Raw genomic sequence first — 20,430 nt, 5'->3', positions numbered from 1 at the left:
TGGTTGCGAGTCGCAACCTATGTCGCAACCATGGTTTCGGCTGATCATGCTAAGGTTTCGAGTCGCAACGGGACTCGCAACCTGTGGTCTCGGCTTGTAATGCTGTGGTCTCGAGTCGCAACCGGGGGTTTCGACTCCCCAGCACCTGCTGATCCTTCACAGTTGTACTATCCAATGAAATTCAAATGTCATGCAACACTATAAGGTACAATCCACTAAAACATGTTTTGTTGTCTAATATTTACCAAAAATGGATCAAACACATTCTGATTTCAACATTCAAACCACATTCAAAGCATATTCAAGTAGTTCTTCATGTTCTTCAAACATTCAAAACATATTCATAACATATTCAACCCTTGTTCAAGCAAAATTATGAACTATAACTCACTAATATACATCCTATTATGCCAAGCATATTCATTAGTCAATTCATTTAGTATGAACACCCAAACCCTTCGGATCCAAACCCAAGTAAAACCGATAATACCATTCTCATTCAAGCATACTACACATTTTATCATAACAATGCATCAACTTATCATGAACCCAAGTAAAAACCGAAAACACTTATGAACCGATTTCTTTGAATATCAATCTCATCATGCATCACTCAACAACAACATATTGTCAAACACTTCAACATTCATCAATCCAAGCACAGACACAACATGAATATATTAACACTAAGCATTAAGAAACACTAACCGGTTGATGGGTTTCGAGGATGTGTGTGAGCTTCCAACCAATTGTGTGTGTGAGCCGATCCAAGAATCCAATCCGAAAGTGAGGAGTGTGTTTGTGTTTCTTAGGGTTTTAGTGAGAGGGAAAGTAGGAGAGTGTGTGAGAGTGGGTGTGTATGGTTGCCCAAAGAATGGCAAAGTTGGCTAGAAGTGTGATATATATACTAGTTTCACAAGGTGCACCCTAATGGGTTTAGTTTACAAGTCGGCTAAGGGGTTTACGGCCCAAATGGCCCAACCGGTTACTGTTCACTCGAGACCACATGGTCTCGAGTCGGGTCCTTGTGTTCTCGAGTCGCATACACACGTACGTATACACATAGCACATAGTCACTTAGGTTGCATACACATAAATCATATAATTCAACGATTCAATTAGCCATATATGTTCAAACACGTTACATCAAGACACAACGAAAGGTTCTAGATTTCGGGTTGTCACAGTAATGAGCTCCCAACTATCACTCTTTGTCAATTTCTGAAAATGGCAAAAGATGGGTTTTGATAGGCATTTTTAGCCCTAATCGGTTCTAACCCATGTAAATAGATAGCTATGTTTACCTGATTGCGAACTTATTTATGTTCTACCCACTCGATGGAAGTGCCAAAGATGCTTTCTCTTGAATTTCTGTAAAGTAGGTCTAGGGTTTATGCTTTTTATTTGTAAATTTATTTAGTGATGTTAAATCTAAGTAGAGGTTGGTTCTAGCGAAATTCCTTTTGATTGTTATTTTATTAGCTCATGTCTGGTTGACTTTATTTATTTTAGTATGCTTGATCAAATAACCATAATAAATATATAAATAAAATTAGAGATATTATATATTTAATACCATATGCTTTTGTCTAAACCTCATTAAAGTAACCATTGCAATAATATTGGTTCAAGGTAATTAGTTTGTAACAATGAAGTTACAGGGCATTATTCTATGTCTCAACTCTTCACAACTCATATTTACACATCTTGTGCTTTTTAGTCTCATTAAGGAACATCCAAAAGGCTATTGAGTGGAAAGCATCCCCTTACACATCTAACAAAGTACAAGATTCTACGAATAAGAAAACTAACCTATGTGTTATACAATATATCATGAGACGCTTAATGAGTATCGCAGTGCAAAGTGTCGTCCCCGCCGCATCGCGCGGGCACCCTACTAGTATATATATATATATATATATATATATATAAACTGTGGTATTAAAACTAGGGGTGTCAATCGTATCGGGTTGACGGGTTAACAGGTTGTGGGTTAGTACTTAGTGGGTGGCAGGTTAAATGTGCAATCTGCAGCATATTATTTTTCATGTTAAAAACCCTAACCTGCACACGCATAAATGTGGGTCAACCCGAACACAACCGGTTTAACCCATTTTTTAAATGAGTCATGCATGTTGACGAGTTATAAGCGGGTTGTTGGGTTGAAAGCAGGTAATTGGTAATGTATTTAATGGTGAATAAAAGTTGGACAAGTAGATAATATGGTGTGACAAAACTAACGTTATTATAACTAACAATGTAAATAAAGAACGAAAAAGAAACAATAACAAATATATGATTCAACACGGTCCGTTTTTAAACGGGTCGTGTTATTCAACCCAAAACCTAATTTTTTGTGTTAGGTCTGGGTCGGAGTTCGTCGTATCAAGAATTGTCACTCTTAATTAAAACACATGTGAACAAACTAGCTTCATGATTTTTATATACATAAATTCTGCATCTACACATACAATAATCTAGTTCTGTAGTTCAATATAATGATCCTCACTCTAGATCAAGTTTAGTGGTTTACTTTATGAAATACATTCATAAAAGCTAAAGTTAGGTATTTAGTAAAAGAAAAAAAACACATCCACATCACCTTTGGATGTTTGTACTTTGTACTGTTTACTTTAAGAAAACGTGATATGAATGACCAATCTTCGTGTGTTTTCTTCTTTTATGCAATAAGTTTATTTTTGTTCTTTCCAAAATGCATGAAATTTTAAATTTCATTTAATCATTAGGACTATCTTTAATATCATCGTACACATGGCCGAAGCTTTTAACGGGCGGAGGGGCGGCCGACTCCCCGAACTTTTCGCTCAGTAGTGGAGAGTATGTAGTTTTCGTATAGAAATTTTTTGGGTTTATACGTTTTCGACCCCCGGTTTTATAGAAATTTTTAGGTCAGCTGACTCCCCCCCTCCCCCTCCCCCGTATCGGAAATCTTAAGCTTCGCCACTGATAGATTGCCTTGCCCTTAAAATTGTCTTTCAAACGAAATAAATGTCTCAAGGGATGATGATGATGATGGTGTGAAGGGCAGTAGGAATGTTCTATTTTATTTCTAGACCCAAAAAAATCAAAAATCTAATCCAATTAAATATATCGTTTGTGGGTTTATGTTTAAAGTGGAGCCGAATTAGGTAATTGATTTTCAATTAGGTTATTGATTTTCGGTTCAATCTTTGCTTTTCAAATACTCAATTCAATTAAAACTGAGGAACCCCAATTACACAATTGCGGAAAACTAACCCAATGAACCAGACATCTGAAACAATGAACACACATTTTGTAAAAAAAAAAAGTTTTTCGGCTTGAAATTGAAACAGAATTGAATTTGGTTTTCATTTTCAGCCAAAACAAATTAGAGCCGAGTAAATGCTTCTAGCAATTGGGGAATTTTGTATACTACGGAGAATTTGAGAGGCGTGTGATCGGTTTTAGATCAAATTATTTCGGTAGTTTCTCTCGAATAATTCAATCGGATACAACTCATGTGCTGTTTGTTTAGCTCTTAAAGGTTCAACCTCTTACTGGTTCAGCACTTAATGGTTCAGACTGTTTGTTTCAGGAGCAGATGTCTGAATGGTTCAAACATTTGCCCCTGAATGGTTAAGTATTATACAAAGTCTGAATGATTAAGACCTTTACTCTGAATTGGTCAGACATTTGCATCTGAACTGTTAAGCATTATACTGACTCTTAATGGTTCAGATCTTTTACTGGTCCAACACTTAATGATTCAAACCTCTTACTGATTCAGCACTTATCCATTCAGAAGTTGTCAAACAACCCCTCAAATTGAGAAATCGAACAATAAGATGTGTGTGTTTGTGAATTTGACAATTTGGATGAACCAGGAATGTGCCTAAAGAAAAAGATACGAATTTGGGGATTATTCTTTAGATAATTGCCTCGAGACAATTATCATTAATTTTAAATGAAATTGCCTCAAACTACCTTTATTTTTAACTAAAAATTATGACGATTATTTTGAAAATTATCTTTTCCAAAGGAGCGCTGCCCCTGATCCCCGCCCGAACAAGCGGTGCTCCCACAAATGCAGTGCTCCGCCCTAACACTTGGAATTGTAACAGCTCAAACAAGCGTGCATTCTCACACCCCTAACGTATTCGATGTGTGTTATTATAATTGCTTTTGGTCACCAAATTAATCCTCAATTACACCAAAATATCTAATAGCAACGTGCTAGAAAGCACAAACTTTTTTATTTGTCATGTAAAAAAATTATAACGGTTATAACATTTATAAACTTAAAATAAAATGAAAACCATTATTTATTTTAATATATGATCAAAAATCACACGCTAAACATTTGGAACGGTATATACATGAGTACAAATAAAGCAAACGCGTTTGGGTGACATGATCGTGGATGCCATCAATGAATGTCTATTTCCCAACATACAAATTAATTTATGATTCCACCGACAAAACATTTATTTCTTAGTATAGTGTCAAAGGGTACATATTCAAAATTTTGCTTATGAAAAATTATCTTTTTTTTTTAATCAGTTGACACGTGACTCTAAGTTATGTGTTATGGTTCTATTAGTTTTCGTTGTTACTATACTATCACCATGAGATTTCACTCACTTATTTCATAAAAGTTTATATGTAATAGTTTCACTGTCCAATCTTCATTAATAAACTATTTAAATAAAACTAGGATTGTGACCCGTCGCAATGCGGCAGCGATTCTTTAGTTATAACTAAGTCAATCTAGGACTCGCACGTTATGTTAAACCTGTCAAACGGGGAAAAAACAGACGATGTAAATACGTTCACCCACACACACATGTTGCGTCATGTTAACTCGCAAAATTTAGAACGAAACGTAAAAACGTTAAACCAAAGACGCACGTTGCGATGTGTTAAGTCACAAAATTTAGAACCAAGCATAAAGCGAAAAATTTGCGGAAAATGAAAACTATAAAGGATCAAAGTTGAAAGTACAAAAAGTTATGAGAATAGATTACAAAAGATAAAAAGTTTTGGGTTAAAAGTAAAAAAAAAAACGAATAGTTTTGGGTTAAAAGTAATTTATGAAATACTTTTGGGTGAAAAGTAAAAAAAAAAATCAATTTTTAAAAATGAAAAACCCCCAAAGCCAACGTTACGACAACCATATGCATAACCATTTTTTCTTTGAAAACCCCCCAAAGCACACCGCGCGTTGCGGCGGGGCGTAAAACGGTGTGTCAAATAGTACTAATGTCACACAACCGTCACCGACCACCAACACTGACTCGACCTAGGATATGCGTGTTGCGACGAACCTGTCAAACATGAAAAAATAGAGATAAAAACATTGAAATACACATGCGCGTTGCGTCATGTTAACTCGAAAAATTTAGAACTATACGTAAAACGAAAATTTGCGAAAGATGAAAAGTATAAGTGACAAAAGTTGCGAAGTTAAATTGCAAATAATGAAAAGTTTTGGGTTAAAGTTAAAAAAACAAATTATGTAGGGTTAAAATTGAAAAAGGTAAAAACCTTTTGGTTAAAAGTAAAAAAATGCAACTTTTTTTTTTTTTTTGAAAAACTCACAAAGCACAATGTACAAATTGTTATACACAAAATACTTGCAAACTTATATATAGAATAATAATAATTAGAAAAAAGAAAAGAATGTGATTGGGTGAAAAGTTAAGCCCACACAACCTATTTCCCCCTTCGTGTCGTGGTCTACATAATGCATCACCCTTTCATCTCTTTTAACCCCCTTTGGGTAGGGCTGCAAATGAACTAAACGTTCGGCGAACAGTTCGTAAACTGTTTGGTGGGAAGTTTGTTTGTGTTCGTTCGTTTACTAAACAAACGAACACGAACAAGAAATTTCGTTCGTTTAGTTAAATAAACAAACATGAACTGGGGCCGTGTTCGTTCGTTTATGTTCGTCAACGTTCGGTAACGTGTTCGTTTTGTTCGATAGTTCATTAGTGTTTTTAGTTTTTATATTTATTTAAATATTTCAATATTCCGACAAATTAAATATCTAATAAGTGTTAGTGTATTATATATTTTGTTCATGAACGGTTGTTTTTGTTCGTTTGTTTCCATTTGTGTTCATGGACATTAGTTTGTGTTCATTTGTCTTAGTCAACGTTCGTTGTCTATAATTAACAAACAAGCACAAACGAACACGAACAAGTTCATATCCTTAACAAACGAGCACGAACATAAAAGCTCGTTCGTTAAGTGTTCGTGAACGGTTCGCGAGCACATATATTTCTTAACAAACGAACACGAACAAGGACTTGTTCGTATTTGTTCGGTTCGTTTGCAGCCCTACCTTTGGGGGTGTTTGGCGTCTCTTCACGACCAGATGGTAAAGGGGTTAACCCATAACAGTTAGCCTAATTGTTACGTTTAAATCTAAATTTTTATTTATCATGAGACTTAAACACTTAACTTTATAAGAAAAAGACACTTTGTAATCACACTTTCGTACCGCTCGGCTACAAGCCTTTTGATCTAAGTTATGTTTATTGAAAAGTTTAAATATAGATATAATACTTATTGTGCCTAAGGCAGGGGCGGACCCACATTGGTGCCACCGGGGTCCCCGGACCCCAATCTTTTTAAAAAAAATAGTAGATTCGGTATATTAAATTGTATATGGACCCCATAAATACAATTAGGTGGACACCATAGAAACAAAAAGAAAGCTGGTGTAGTGGTAAATCTCCCTCTTTTCTACCAAGAGGTCATGGGTTCAATCCTTGATAAGCCTATTTTTCTTATTTTCTTTTTAAATCTAGTTCAAACCTCACTTTAACTCGATCCGAACGAGGACCGACCCGAAAATGGACCCCATTGAAATAAAATCCTGGGTCCGCCACTGGCCTAAGGTTTAAAAATTAACGAATTTCATGATAAATAAAAATTCTTATGCATAAGAATGCTCTCATACAATCCAAATAAGACAAACTTACAAAATCAACGAACCTAACAAAATAGTCATTTACAAAATAATGAACCTAACAAAATAGTGATTTAAAGCATGACTTTAAGGTAAAATCCCTAATTCCTCCTTCAAAACAAGTAAATCAACATACATCATTGCACTATACTATATCGATTTCGCGTGTAGTTGTAGGTGTGTAAATGAGTTGGGTTGAACTCAGATTGTGCTCATTTAATTTAGAAGATCTCATATTTTAATGCTTCTTTTTCTTTTTCTTTTTTTTTTTTTTTAATTTTTTCAACTTTATGGCATGGCTTAAGCTCAACGTCGGCTCTTGTATCACTTTCTTTTTCAAGTTTAAGATCAGCTCTTTTTAGTCCATATATGACATGTACAATCCAACTATAGATTGACATTACTCCTAATAGAAATTCAGTATTAAATAAAGTTGTGAGATAAAGAGAGTTGAATGCATGAAATCAAAATAGAGCGAAAGAGCAACTGAAGGTGAAGAAACAGTGATCTAATTAAGGGTTAATTAGATTGGTTTATGTTCCTTTCATGATGGTTAATCTTCTTAAGGATATTTGAGCTCCAACTTGGTAATCAATCCTGCAAAACAGAACACCGTTACTCGTTAAGAGGGGAATGTGGGGGTTTCCCTCTTAACCAGGCTCCGGCGTGAGAATAAGCGACTGCTTTGAGAGTAATTAAGTGTAAAGAGTGAGAGCCGAGGGAATCGAATGTTTAACCTGTGTGATGAGGTCTCTATTTATAGCCGGAGAGGTGTAAGGGGTTATGGGCTGATGGGCCTTGGGCCAGAAGCGGACAACAAAACGGATATGCTCTTTGTCTCACTGGCGTCGACCGCTTAGTGGCTTCTAGACGCTCGTCGGTGCTGGCGCACCTTGATTGGAGCCACGTGTCATTGTTGTCGGCCTTGTTGTCCTTCTGTCATCAGCAGACAAGTGGAGATCGTGCGATAGTTGTCTCCGTCCTCTGATTGGTGCCACGTAGGCGTCCTTGTGTACTTCTCGTCAGGCGATCGTGGCGCACGATTGACCAGAGCCTGCTGGACGCTCATTGGCTCCTTTTACTGCCACTTGTACCTTATGTACCACTGTAGGTAGCCGTGCGCTTCCCTACTGAGTGGCTCTTGTTGGACAACAAACTAACCCGCGCGGGGTTAGCATGCTCATTTGTTCCATTGTTTTATGCTAAGTGCTGATATCTGGGCCTCTTGTGAGCCTTGCCTCGCGCGGGACAAACTACAACGCGTGTAAGTCGCGCGTGGATACTGTTAATAACTTTTCTGAAATAAGGAGTATGGTTCCGCGCGCAACCTGGGCGGAGGTTTGCGCGACTTTTTGGGACCATACCCCTTCAGAAGGCAACAAGAAGGCAAGCACGTCCATATGTGTCACACCCCCAAAATACCACATGCGGGAACACCGCTGGGGCGTGTGACGTACCAGGATCTAGCCACCAATCACATTGAACCATAACTTATAATTTAATAAAAGTTTCTATTTATTTCATAAAGTAAATCCAACACAATCAAAACCAATTTGTTCAGCGGAAACATATTGTAATTAATGTTTTCAAGTGTTTCAAAACGAGAGTATGATAATCTTTAAAACTTGTATCCAAGAGTTACGACCCATGACAACTCCAGCACTCCCAGATAGCAAGTTCCAATCCAAGCACCTAAGGACCTGCAAGCATGCAGAAAACGTGTATCAGACAGGCTGGTGAGTTCACAGTTTGCTTTAACCGATTTATACCAAGTAGTGGGTTATGTTCTGTTTTAACTGTTATGCTGATAATAACTCGATACCACGGACGACCTGTTTTGCCCTTCTCTAATGCTCTATCAACATTGGTCAGTTTTAAGTTATTAGTTCACGCCCGTCCTATCCAGGTACGTCGTGATGGTGACAAACCTAATAGCGCTATCAACTAATAACCCGTTGCCCTACAAGCAACTTATCAATGGTAGGATGGGACTTAAATGATAGAAAATGAGTGTATTATCCAACGTTAATAATCGGAGTGTCGCGCTCCGGTCAAAGATAATATTTATAAGCCCAAATTACGCTTAACAATGTGTTAGTGGTAGTAAGGGGTCGAACCACGAAGAGTATGTGGTTTGTGTGTGGATTCGATTGAATTATAAAGAATTGTCACGATTATGAAGCTTACTAGAATAATTTTTGTGTTTTTGTTTAATTGAAGGATATGATTTTAAACTAGATGAATTGATGAAAATGATGAACAACTACTAATTAACAATTGCAAGAAAATTGGTTACTAGAACAATAATAATAAAAAGGAATCACGCCCGGTTTCGGTAATTGCTAACCTAGGGTTTCTACAAGTTTTAGATTCAACTCAAATGCATTCGATTAACGGATTTAGTGTACCGTGACTTAGGTGCTACTAGCTATCAACGTCCTGAAGAACGGACAAAAAGACACTTTGTAATCAACACAAGTAAATCCTAACAACGATAATGCACAATTACATATCACCATTACGTAAAGTCATAACTTTTAACATCGCTCGACAATTCACGAATTCGCAACAAATGTAACACTATTATCAAGAGTTTCAAAAATCAAATACAAATTGTCACTAAGTTGAAACAAGAACAATTCGAAACCCTAAAATTAACAACTACCTACACCGGGGTGAAACCGAGATGATTAGCCGCTCATAGTTGAAGAAGCTTGATCACCGGATGATTGAAACATGGATTGAACCATCTTGAAGCTTGAATGATGGAGAAATGGTGAATGGTTAGGGCTTTGGTGAATGATGATGGGTGAAAGATTAATGGTGATGATTAGGGTTTGTATGGATTGGTGATTGTGGAAGATGATGATGATTCGGGTTGTGATTCGGTTTGTGTCTATGATAAGAGATGGAATGGTGGTGTATCTTGGCTCCCAGAACAAGTTCCCCACTCAAAATAATGTGTAACCCCCGAAAATAGGTCAACCAAGCTTTTAAAACTCGTCAAACAACAAGAAAAAGCAAGAATTCGCGATGGGCACCAGGGAGCGGCGTCGCCGACGCCCCTGGCGGCGTCCCCGACGCTGACCAGAACCTCCAAAAGCTGGCGACGGCCTAATCTTCTGTATACGGACACTTTTGGCAGCGGTACTTTCTATGGGGCGTCGGCGACGGCCCCCTGGGCGTCGGCGATGGTGCCTATAAACCTCCCTTTTTGTTTTCTTCATAACTTCTTCGTTTTAGCTCCGTTTTACTCACCGTTTTCGCCCACGTACTCGTAATTCAGCCCTCTATCATGCCATCTTCCAATATATTCATTTTAAATCCATTAACATCACCCAAAATACATCCAAACTTCGTGATTAACCCGGTTTTGTTCATTTCACATCCCCGGTTGATCCCGTTTGCTCCCGGTGGCCTGTAAAGCTCCCGAAAAGCCCTTAAACTCCATTAAACCTGCAAAACACAAATCTAATTAAAAGTAGGCTATTCGGAATAAAAAGTCAAGTAAAAACTCAAACTTAGACACAACTGAACACCGTTATTCGACCACGTATCACATCCCCACACTTGTCTTTTGCTTGCCCTCAAGCAAATCTGTAATTCACTTTCACGTGGGTTGAACAAGAAACACACTCCCCATTCCCGAGATGAAGGTTAAGGTCCAAAGTCATACCCGGTTCAAACTTTTTACAATTTACAAAATATCTAATGGTAAAGTGAATAATCACATATAAAATGGTTATCCAAGATTAACCCGCCCGTGAAACCGACAAATCATGCACATCCCTCACAATGTTCTCTCCGCTCGGTTTATAATTTGGCTAATTTTCATAATGTATTAGCACTTTCAATCGCTCAAACCCGATTAGAACACGTACCCGCATAGGCTTGCAACTCAATCATTCTCCACCACTGAACACGAATACGAAGCACAAGTCATAAGGTCTTTGTAAGGGTTGTAGCGGGGCTAGGCTAAGGGTAGGAAATAGGATATTTTAAAGTGGCTAAAGTGATGAAAACTCGATTTTTATTACAAAGCAACTACTCTAAACAAAACTAACTATAGACATCAACTACGAGGCAATGATTTTTTTTCGTCCTTTTATTCAACAACTAATAACTCATATTTTTGTATTTTCTCAACGATTTTCTATTCTCTTTTTTTTTGCAACATTTTCTGATTGATTTTTTTTTTTTTGCAAACACAACTATACAAACAAATAATCCTATAATCGAAATTTCATCACACGGGTTTAAAAGAAAAGGTTTAACGGTTATGGGCTAAACGGGTTGTCAAACGAAAGGATTAGGCTCAAAGTGGGCGACTAGGGGATTTATTTGGGTAAGAATGGATAAATGGTTTTAAAGGAAAAGGTTCACCTAATGCCTTAATCATCCTCGTGCTTGTATTCGGTCTATGGTCTCAAACGTATCAAAAGTCGCAAGTTCTACAATACATGACTAATGGTCCACTCAAACAAAGAAACATGAATATGTAATCCTATAATGTAAAAGTGGCTCAAAACCTCACATGTATAAAGGGTATGGTATGCGACATGCATAATGTACTAGTTTCTTAAGCGGATTATTCCCAAATAACCACCCGCTAAATACCCGTCTTGCTATTAATTTGAACTTGACCATGACAAAAGACCAAATGGGTTGTGCCATCCCTCGTTGACTTAGTTACTTGTGCTTAAAGATTGCTTTTTAAACAAGACATTTCGAAAAATTTTTGAAATTTTCCCCCATCCTGTAACGCCCTAACACGTTTTAACCAAAAGTCGCAGCGGAAATACGAACTTAAAAATTTTCTTTCATCATATTCATTCTAACATACTTAGAAATACATTAATTCACTCTTTTACCTTAAATACATTAATGCTTTCTATAAATTTATAAAAATCGGGCATACTACTATTAAATTACGTGACCATGCACCCACATGTACAATCCATCTCTTGACTCGATCTTCAACCTTTTACACTCCATGATGAGAATCCACAGTTCTGTACAACCTGCAGACACCACGTACAATCACATCATTAGCAACCGGTGTCATCATATATAAAATTTAAACATGCATAATTAGGCGTTAACATATCATGCTTTCGCTTATGTTAGTCCATTCATCCATCCATTCAAACCACCCGCATTGGATTTTGGCGCCTACCTTCAACTTCCATCACTAGTATACCTGCATTCCCTATTTCATTCTAAATAGGAAAACGGTTAGCATCTTTAGAATTCATTCATACGAACATATCAATGTATACGCATAACAAGTCTCATTCATTTATACATATAACTATATTCCAATACATGCATACATACCCTTTTCTATTTGTACATGTGCGTACAACTTACATTCTACACAATATTACTTTCAATCCTAAACGCACCCGTCAATACATGTAATTTGCATACACTTAATTCTCCATACTTACGAGTTTATAGTCATACTCTCCTATGATTCCCAATTACTTACTTACAAACTAACCCATACCTACGCGTATAACTACTTATTTCATCTTTATGCATAATACCATCATGTAAGCTTCTTTCATTCCTATACTTAATAGAAACTATTTCCTAACCATTTTCGACACCTTTACCGTAAACTTACCTTATTACTTCCATTGTATCATACTTTCTCACATGATTCACAATAATCATTATACTACAATACATTTTACATCTAAAGTGTAGGTTCGGGATTCACTTACCTTGCGCGTCCGTATTCTCGTTCGCTTACTTGATTGAGTCTTCTTAGCCCGTTAGCCTTCAAAGCTCCCATCCATCTTGACATGATTCCTATACACTCATGTCATTACATTCACATTCTTATTAGCATATATGCTCATACATATGAACAACCATATCAAATTCACCTCTAACATATGACCCACTTGAAGCATACTCTACATCATTAATTCATTTAAACAAGCATAAGGTATACTCGACATCATCCCTAGATAATCTTCACATGAACTATATCTATTTATCCATTACTTGCATACAATTTCACTTGTTATTGTCTTTTAGACATTTCATCAAACACTTGGTGTGCGTACTACTTACCAAGCATGATGTACAAGTATTTATAACACATTCATCCTAAATTCATCAAATAGATCAACTAATTCTTTCATAATAATAAAAATCATTTCCCTAATCTTTAAATTTCCAATTTTGACCATGAACATATGGTTCCAAATCCATTATTCACTACAATTTTATCACAACAATCAATTTAACATGTAAAACTTCACAACTTCTAACCATTACTTGACATGCAAGTGGGTTTTGCGCTAATCATGCTCATGTTCGAATTTTAGCATCTATTGGTGTCTAGACATTCATAGCAACCATTAATCGTTCTAAATGTTTGCATTACATTCACTAATTACATTAAACCCACATAATCAAACATCATCAAATCAAGAAATTTCACTTACTTGAGATCAAGAATACTTAGATAATCAGAATTCTTAGCTCATGCATTCGATTCTTCACTAATTTGGCTTTCAATTGATGGAATTTTAGAGATTTAGGGTTTTGAGAGGGAAGGAGTCCCTCCTGGTCTTCTCACGATCGCACACCAGACCCAAGTCTGGTTTCTTTCTTTTTTTTTTATCATGTTTATAACAATATTTACACATCTAGTCCCTCATCATTTATTCCCTATTCACTTTGGCAATTTACTTTCTAACTTAATCATCTTTCTTTTACTAACTTTTATTTTGACATAATTCTATATATATTTCCCATTTAATCTGTTAGAACATCACTATACATTATACTTTTAGGACATACGAGAATTTGGGGTGTTACACATCCCCACACTTGAAGTAAACATTGTCCACAATGTGTAGTGTTTAAATGAACGGGTCAAAAACGAAAATTTTTACTACTCCCCCATCCCCACACCTGAAGTACATATTGTCCTCAATGTGTGAAAACTAGAGTATTAGATGCACAAGGGATGTGACACGGCTAATTCTCCCAAATTCTCACCCCGGAAATAAAATACAAAAATACACTCCACTTATTGTTAAACTACGAATCAAGGTAAAAAGGAAACGCATGCACCTGATTTTTGTCGCTTGATGCCCATGTCTTCTTCTTTTCTTCATAAAACCGGTTGTCTCTCGAACATCATATACCTACAAATTCTAACCCTTGTGTAGAAGCATGCTTCTCACAACCATTGAAATTTGTTAGGGGTTTAGTTCTACCGTTTTTATAAAAGCATTACCAAGTCATGTGTTAAATTACCTTGATTTTTGTGGAAAAATAAATTACAATAACAACAAACCTAACTCACTTTCGTAGGAATCACGGTTGCATTTAGCTCATGCAACAAGCCCTTTTAAACCCCCCAATAGCTTGGGAGGACGAGTAGGTCTCGTGAGGGTTATATAGGGAACACACCCACAACGTTCATTTATCTACTAAAACAAAATAACAAATTATACAACAACAACAATACTAACTAAACTACGAATAACAACTAAAACGAAATGCGAAATAAAATATACAACAACAATTAACTTACCACCTCATGGTGGTCGAATGGCATGCTTGACGTCCACGAGCTCCTCAAAATCACCCACCGGTGATTTGTACCATTTGTTGCCAAACGGTCCAAACTTCCTCACCTCCTCTTCCTTTTTCTTTTCTAGAGGTGACTTCTTTGCTTTCTTCTTCTTCTTGACCGTCTTCTTCTTTTTTTCTCCAAACCTACCAACCATAGCACAAACCTTTTTGTTTGGATTCATGTCCTTTTTAGGACACTTATCCTCACCGAGTGGGTTAGTAAATTTTGGAAAAACATTTAAATTTAATTCCCGGTTCCCAAACTTCATGCTTACCGTTCCCGTTGCACAATTTATTATGGCATTAGCAGTTGCCAGGAACGGCCTACCCAGTATGACTATCGGTTGGGTGTCCCCTACACACCCAACGTAGTCTACTACCAAAAAGTCAACTGGGTAGTAGCAATCATCCACCTTAACAATCACATCCTCCACCATCCCCCTTGGATACGTGGGAGTCTGATCGGCCAATACCACGGGAGTATCAAAATTTTTTAATGGGCCAAAATCATATTGGTCATACAAACTCCCGGGCAAGATGCTCACACAAGCTCCAAGATCTAGGAGCGCCCTCTCAATTTTAAATGTTCCAATTTGAATTGGAATAAGAGGATCTCCCGGATCTTGAGCTTTTGGGGGAAGGGCACTCGATAAAACGGCACTCACATGAGATATCAAATCAACCGGTTTGGGTAATTTGTTGTGCCGTTTTTCAATGCTTAACTCCTTTAAGCATTCCACATGAGCCGGAACCTTTTTAATGTCATCTAGTAACGGTAAATTAATTTTAGCTTGCTTAAAATTTTCCCACCCCTCGTCCTTTAGTGGGCACCGTTCTTCACTTTTCGATGCATTAAGCAGGTTAAGTTGATTTAAACTATTTTCACAAAAAGAATTTTTAGTTACGTTTTCATTTTTACTTTGTGAAATCGTTTCGTGTTCATTTTCACTTTCCGGCTCCTCACCTATATTTTCCACTACACCATCAACGAATTGTGGTGGTGGAATGTTTTCAACACTACAAACTTCATCATTTAAAAGAATACTTACCGCGCTAACGCGTGCATCCCTCACGTTGCTTGTGCTAAAACCTTGATGCTTCGGGTTCACTGTAGTGTCACTTGGAAGCTTTCCCATGCTTCCTCTCACTTGAGCTATCTCTTGAGCAAGTTGGCCACTTGCTTTGCCAATGCCTCATGTGCTTTATCTCGAATCTCGTTTGTCTTCTTCATCTCTTTGACATCATTGTGAGTCTCTTTTATGTTGCTTTGAGATTCCTTTTGCATGTTCAGCAAGGCATCCATCTTGGCACTCAAGTCATCGCCACCGGTTTGATTGTTCGACCCGCTTCCGTTACCGCCTTGATTATTATAATTCTTTGGATACCCACCTTGGTACCCTTGGTTGTAATTTCGTTGATAACCTCCTTGGTTACTGATGTGTGTAAAATGCAACATATAAAACACATCAATTAAGGCATAAAACTAACCCTTTTTAAGTACTAATGTTGGAAAAAGAGTGTTTTTGTCTTCCTTTTGTATTTTCAGGATGAAATGAGCTCAAAATCACAAAAGAAGCAAAAAGACCACTAATTCTACCACAAATACAAGAAAAGGAACAAAAGTAAACTGCCCGGACCCTCAACGGCACCTCCCAAGACAAAGAGAAGAGAACAGAAGTCTGAACACGCCCCGTGTCCAGCGAACACGGGGGCGTGCCCAGGAAGCAGCAGAAAAGACAAACCAGTAGAAGCTTCCATTGCTCACCACGGGGCCGTGCCCAGCGGACACGGGGGCGTGTTGAAAGTACAGCAGGCGCATTAATTGTAATTCGCAATTACAATTAATGAAGAGAGAGAATGTCAGACGGGCACGGGGCCGTGTCCAGCGGACACGGGGCCGTGTCCAGCGTTCTGTTCAGCCTATAAATAGAGAAGCTTGGTTTCATTCTCTCTCATCCCTTGGCACACCACCTCTCTCACACTTCATCCACCACCCATCACCACCATAACACCATCATCCACCACCATCATCCATTGTCCATCATAGAGTGTGTGAGTCGTCTCGGGATCCAAGATTGATCGTAAGAGTTCTTGACAATCAAGGCCATGTTTGCCTAAGTCTCTTACATCACTTGGTGAAGACAAGTGTTTAGTATAATACTTTTTATTTTTAATCTTTTGCACTTTTTATTTGGTTTTGTATTAATGACTTTAATAACTAGTTACTTATGTTGAAGGTGATCTTTCCTTATCGTTTGTCCGTGGTGTCTTGGCATTATTTTACTGTCTATATAAAATAAAAGATTTTCACCATTCATATCTCCACGGTCTATATGGAGATATGTTGGCTACCTGGTCGGGGGTTAAGGGAACGGTTTGGTAAGGGTCTTGCCCTTGTTCAGCGTTTAGAGGTCCTGCTTGGGACCTGGGTCAAATTTAGTAGGATCTCCTTCAATGCCCATAGGTATTGGATGGCGGGGATCCAAACTCTTTGACCCCCTCATAAGCTAACTACTATTAATACTATAACCCGGCTATTTAGGACTGTATCCCTGCTGACTCAGACTACTTAGCCGAGGGTAACGTCACCGCCAAAAGCGGGGCCTACCATAATTTGCATTAATAACTTAATTCATTATCTTTCAATAATCCGACCCTTTAGGATTGTATCCTTGCTGACTCAAACTACTGGGTTGAGGGTAACGTCGCCTTCAAAAGAGGGGCCTACTACAATAACTAAGATAATCTCTTAAATAAGTGCAAAAGTGCGAAAATAATCAAAGGTTATACTAATACACGTGTCGGATCCAAGTGATTCATCTTGTCTATCTGTTTTTATTTTATTTTATTTTTCAGCATTTAGTTAGTTTTTATTTTTCTTAGTTTAAAACATTTTTCTAACTTTTTGATTTGGTTAGACGTTGAGGATAAACCGGTATTAAAAGCTCTTGTGTCCTTGGACGACCTCGGTATCTTACCAACACTATACTACGTCCACGATGGGTGCACTTGCCCATATGTGTGTTTAGTGTTAGTGAATATCGTGTTTTATAAATTTAAAACTTGGCTAAAAGTGTAAAAAGGGCTTAATTATATATTAAAAACATATACACACTGACACGCATCAAGTTTTTGGCGCCGTTGCCGGGGACACAAGGATTTTAAGAAAGTTAGGAATCAACGGCCTAATCATCTTTTTATTTTTCTTTAATTTTTAGGATTTTTTTTTAGATTTTCCAGCTTCTGCAGAGCTCAGCACGGGGCCGTGCCTGGTCGGACACGGGCCGTGCTCAGCAACGTTACTGGCAGTTTTTGTTTTTCAAGTTAACAGAAGGCTGACCACGGGGCCGTGTCGGTGCAACACGGGGTCGTGTCCAACTTCCAGTAACTGGGATCTGAAAAACAACCACTGTAACTCCGACCACGGGGCCGTGTTCGCTCGACACGGGGCCGTGGTGAACCTTCTGACCAATATTCTTTTCTGTTTTTATTGCAGGACTTGGAACCCGACGCCAACCTCGCGTAGTGTATGAGCTCCAGTTCCAATAAAGACATAAAGGAACCATTAGAAGAACCCGAACGCTTTCTCAGAAAAAGGTTAAAAGCCAAAAATCAAGAGAAGGTTTCGGGTGACCCAACCCCAATGGCGGACCAACGTACCCTCATGGATTACTTACGGCCCACCGTAGGTAATCTCGGCGCCGCTATCAATGCCCCGAATGTCGAAGCCAATAACTTCGAACGCATTTGATACAAATGCTCCAAAACTCCGCAACCTTTCACGGGCTCGCGGACGAGGATCCCCATCTACATATAACTAATTTCTTAGAAATATGTGATACATTTCGGATCAATGGAGCATCAAACGACGCCATCCGCCTTCGTATGTTTCCATTCTCACTAAAAGACCGAGCGAAAGCTTGGCTCAACACCCTCCCAGCTGGATCGGTAAACACCTGGGATGAACTAGCCCAAAAATTTCTATATAAGTATTTCCCTCCTTCTAAAACTGCTAAATTAATGGCTGAAATTAACACATACTCACAAGAGGACGGGGAATCCTTATATGAAACTTGGGAAAGGTTCAAGGAGCTATTACGCAAGTGTCCCCATCACGGCCTCGCAATATGGCAACAAGTATCCACTTTCTACAATGGGTTGTTGCCACATACTAGGCAGACACTTGATTCTAGCTCCGGGGGACTTTTAGGTAATCGACGCCCACACGAAATATATAATCAGATTGAGGAAATTGCTCAAACCAATTTTCAATGGCACACTCCCCGGGGAAATAAAACTATCGCCCCGGGCGCCCATAAGGTAGACGAAAGCACCTCTTTACAAGCCCAAATCGAGGCCCTTTCTTCAAAAATAAAAAAGTTAGAAATGACAAAAACAGTCTCGGTTATGGCTTGTGAGGGGTGTGGTGGGTCACATGAAAATTGGAGTTGCATGAAAGAAACGGACGATCAACAAGAAATGGTAAACTACATTGATAATAGACCTAGGCCGTCGGGTCCTCCAACAGGGACCTTCAACCAAGGATGGCGAAACCACCCAAACCTTGGTTGGAGGGAGCCCGGCAATAGTAGTAACCAACAACCACAACGAACAAACTTTCAGCAATCAAGAAATGAGTCACAAAATTTCACTCAACAAAGTGGAAGAGAAAGGCTCGAAGATACTATATCTCGCCTCGTCTCTGACACTGACAAGAAAAATTCGGAAAGATTCCTACAATTAGAATCAAACTTTAGGAATCAACAGGCTAGCATTCAAAACATAGAAAAACAAATAAATCAACTAGCTCAAAATTTTTCCGAAAGACCACAAGGCGCATTACCCAGCAATACCGAAACCAACCCAAAGGCGCAAGTTCACCTCATCACGCTACGAAACCGGACCGTAGGGCCTGCAGAAGTACCTCCAGCCACGGAAGAATCAACGCCAACAAATCTGCAGGAGAAGGACCCTCCACCGTCAACAGAGCCTACCAAGGCTCCTCGGGTTCCGTACCCCGGTAGGTTAATTCGTCAGAAAACCAACGAGCAATTCGCAAAATTCGAAAGTTTGCTAAAACAATTGCATGTCAATATTCCTTTTATCGAAGTCCTAACCCAAATGCCCAAATACTCTAAATTTATGAGGGACTTCCTTACACATAAAAAGAAAATTGAAAATTTGCAATTAGTTAATTTAGGCGAAGAATGCTCTGCCCTCGTACTCAATAAACTACCCCAAAAAAAGATCGATCCCGGAAGTTTCACGATTCCGTGCTCAATAGGGGAATCTCCCGTTCGCAATGCCTTGGCCGACTTAGGGGCTAGCATTAACCTCATGCCCTCTTCAATGTTCAAAAGGCTTGGCTTGGGAACCACAAGCCCCACAAAAATAAGCATACAACTCGCGGATCGATCGGTCAAGTTCCCGCAAGGTGTCATCGAGAATGTCTTGGTAAGGGTAAGCAGATTCGTTTATCCTGTTGACTTTGTCATACTCGACATGGAGGAAGACACCGAGGTCCCTCTTATTCTAGGGAGACCTTTCCTTGCCACCGCACAAGCAGTAGTGGACATGAATGACGGGACACTAACTTTGAGATATGGGGACGATGAGGTAAAGTTCGGAGTTGGGAAAAGAATAGAGGATGACGACCCGATCCACTACATGAAGGTTATCGACTCAAGCTTGGATGCCGCTCTCCGACGGTGTAACTTGGGAGGCAAGGCACCCCAATCAAAAGACGTGTGACCGGGAATTGGGTCTAGCCAAGGACCCTTATAAACGTGGCGCACCACGGAGGCATTCCGCGGACCTATCCTTAGTTTAGTTTAATCTTTTAGTTTTTGCAGAATAAATCACACTCATGGTGG

The 20,430-nt window shown here is 38.6% G+C and overlaps 1 protein-coding gene and 1 long non-coding RNA gene across 2 annotated transcripts; both read right to left on the bottom strand.

Annotated features, from left to right (window-relative positions):
* Positions 1 to 11,752: 11,752 nt before the first annotated feature.
* On the bottom strand, positions 11,753 to 12,698 carry LOC110934281. The gene is made up of 2 exons (XR_002588200.2): positions 12,132 to 12,698; positions 11,753 to 11,976 (listed from the first exon to the last, which is right to left on the bottom strand). It is a non-coding gene; the product is annotated as an uncharacterized LOC110934281 (long non-coding RNA).
* Positions 12,699 to 14,453: 1,755 nt separating this feature from the next.
* Positions 14,454 to 15,693, bottom strand: LOC110935401. The gene is made up of 2 exons (XM_035988933.1): positions 14,833 to 15,693; positions 14,454 to 14,471 (listed from the first exon to the last, which is right to left on the bottom strand). Exons 1-2 carry the CDS (start codon positions 15,691 to 15,693, stop codon positions 14,454 to 14,456), a joined length of 879 nt encoding a protein of 292 aa, XP_035844826.1.
* Between the last annotated feature and the right edge of the window lie 4,737 nt (positions 15,694 to 20,430).

This window comes from Helianthus annuus, chromosome 4 (genome assembly GCF_002127325.2).
Source record: "Helianthus annuus cultivar XRQ/B chromosome 4, HanXRQr2.0-SUNRISE, whole genome shotgun sequence".
NCBI classification, from domain to species: domain Eukaryota; kingdom Viridiplantae; phylum Streptophyta; class Magnoliopsida; order Asterales; family Asteraceae; genus Helianthus; species Helianthus annuus.
The sequence above is the reverse complement of the archived record's forward strand: the minus strand, read 5'-3'. Positions and strand labels throughout refer to the sequence as shown.

What these genes read in the sequence shown, in the direction of transcription:
- LOC110935401 (XM_035988933.1), bottom strand. Translation starts at nt 15,693, where the DNA reads ATGGGAAAGCTTCCAAGTGACACTACAGTGAACCCGAAGCATCAAGGT.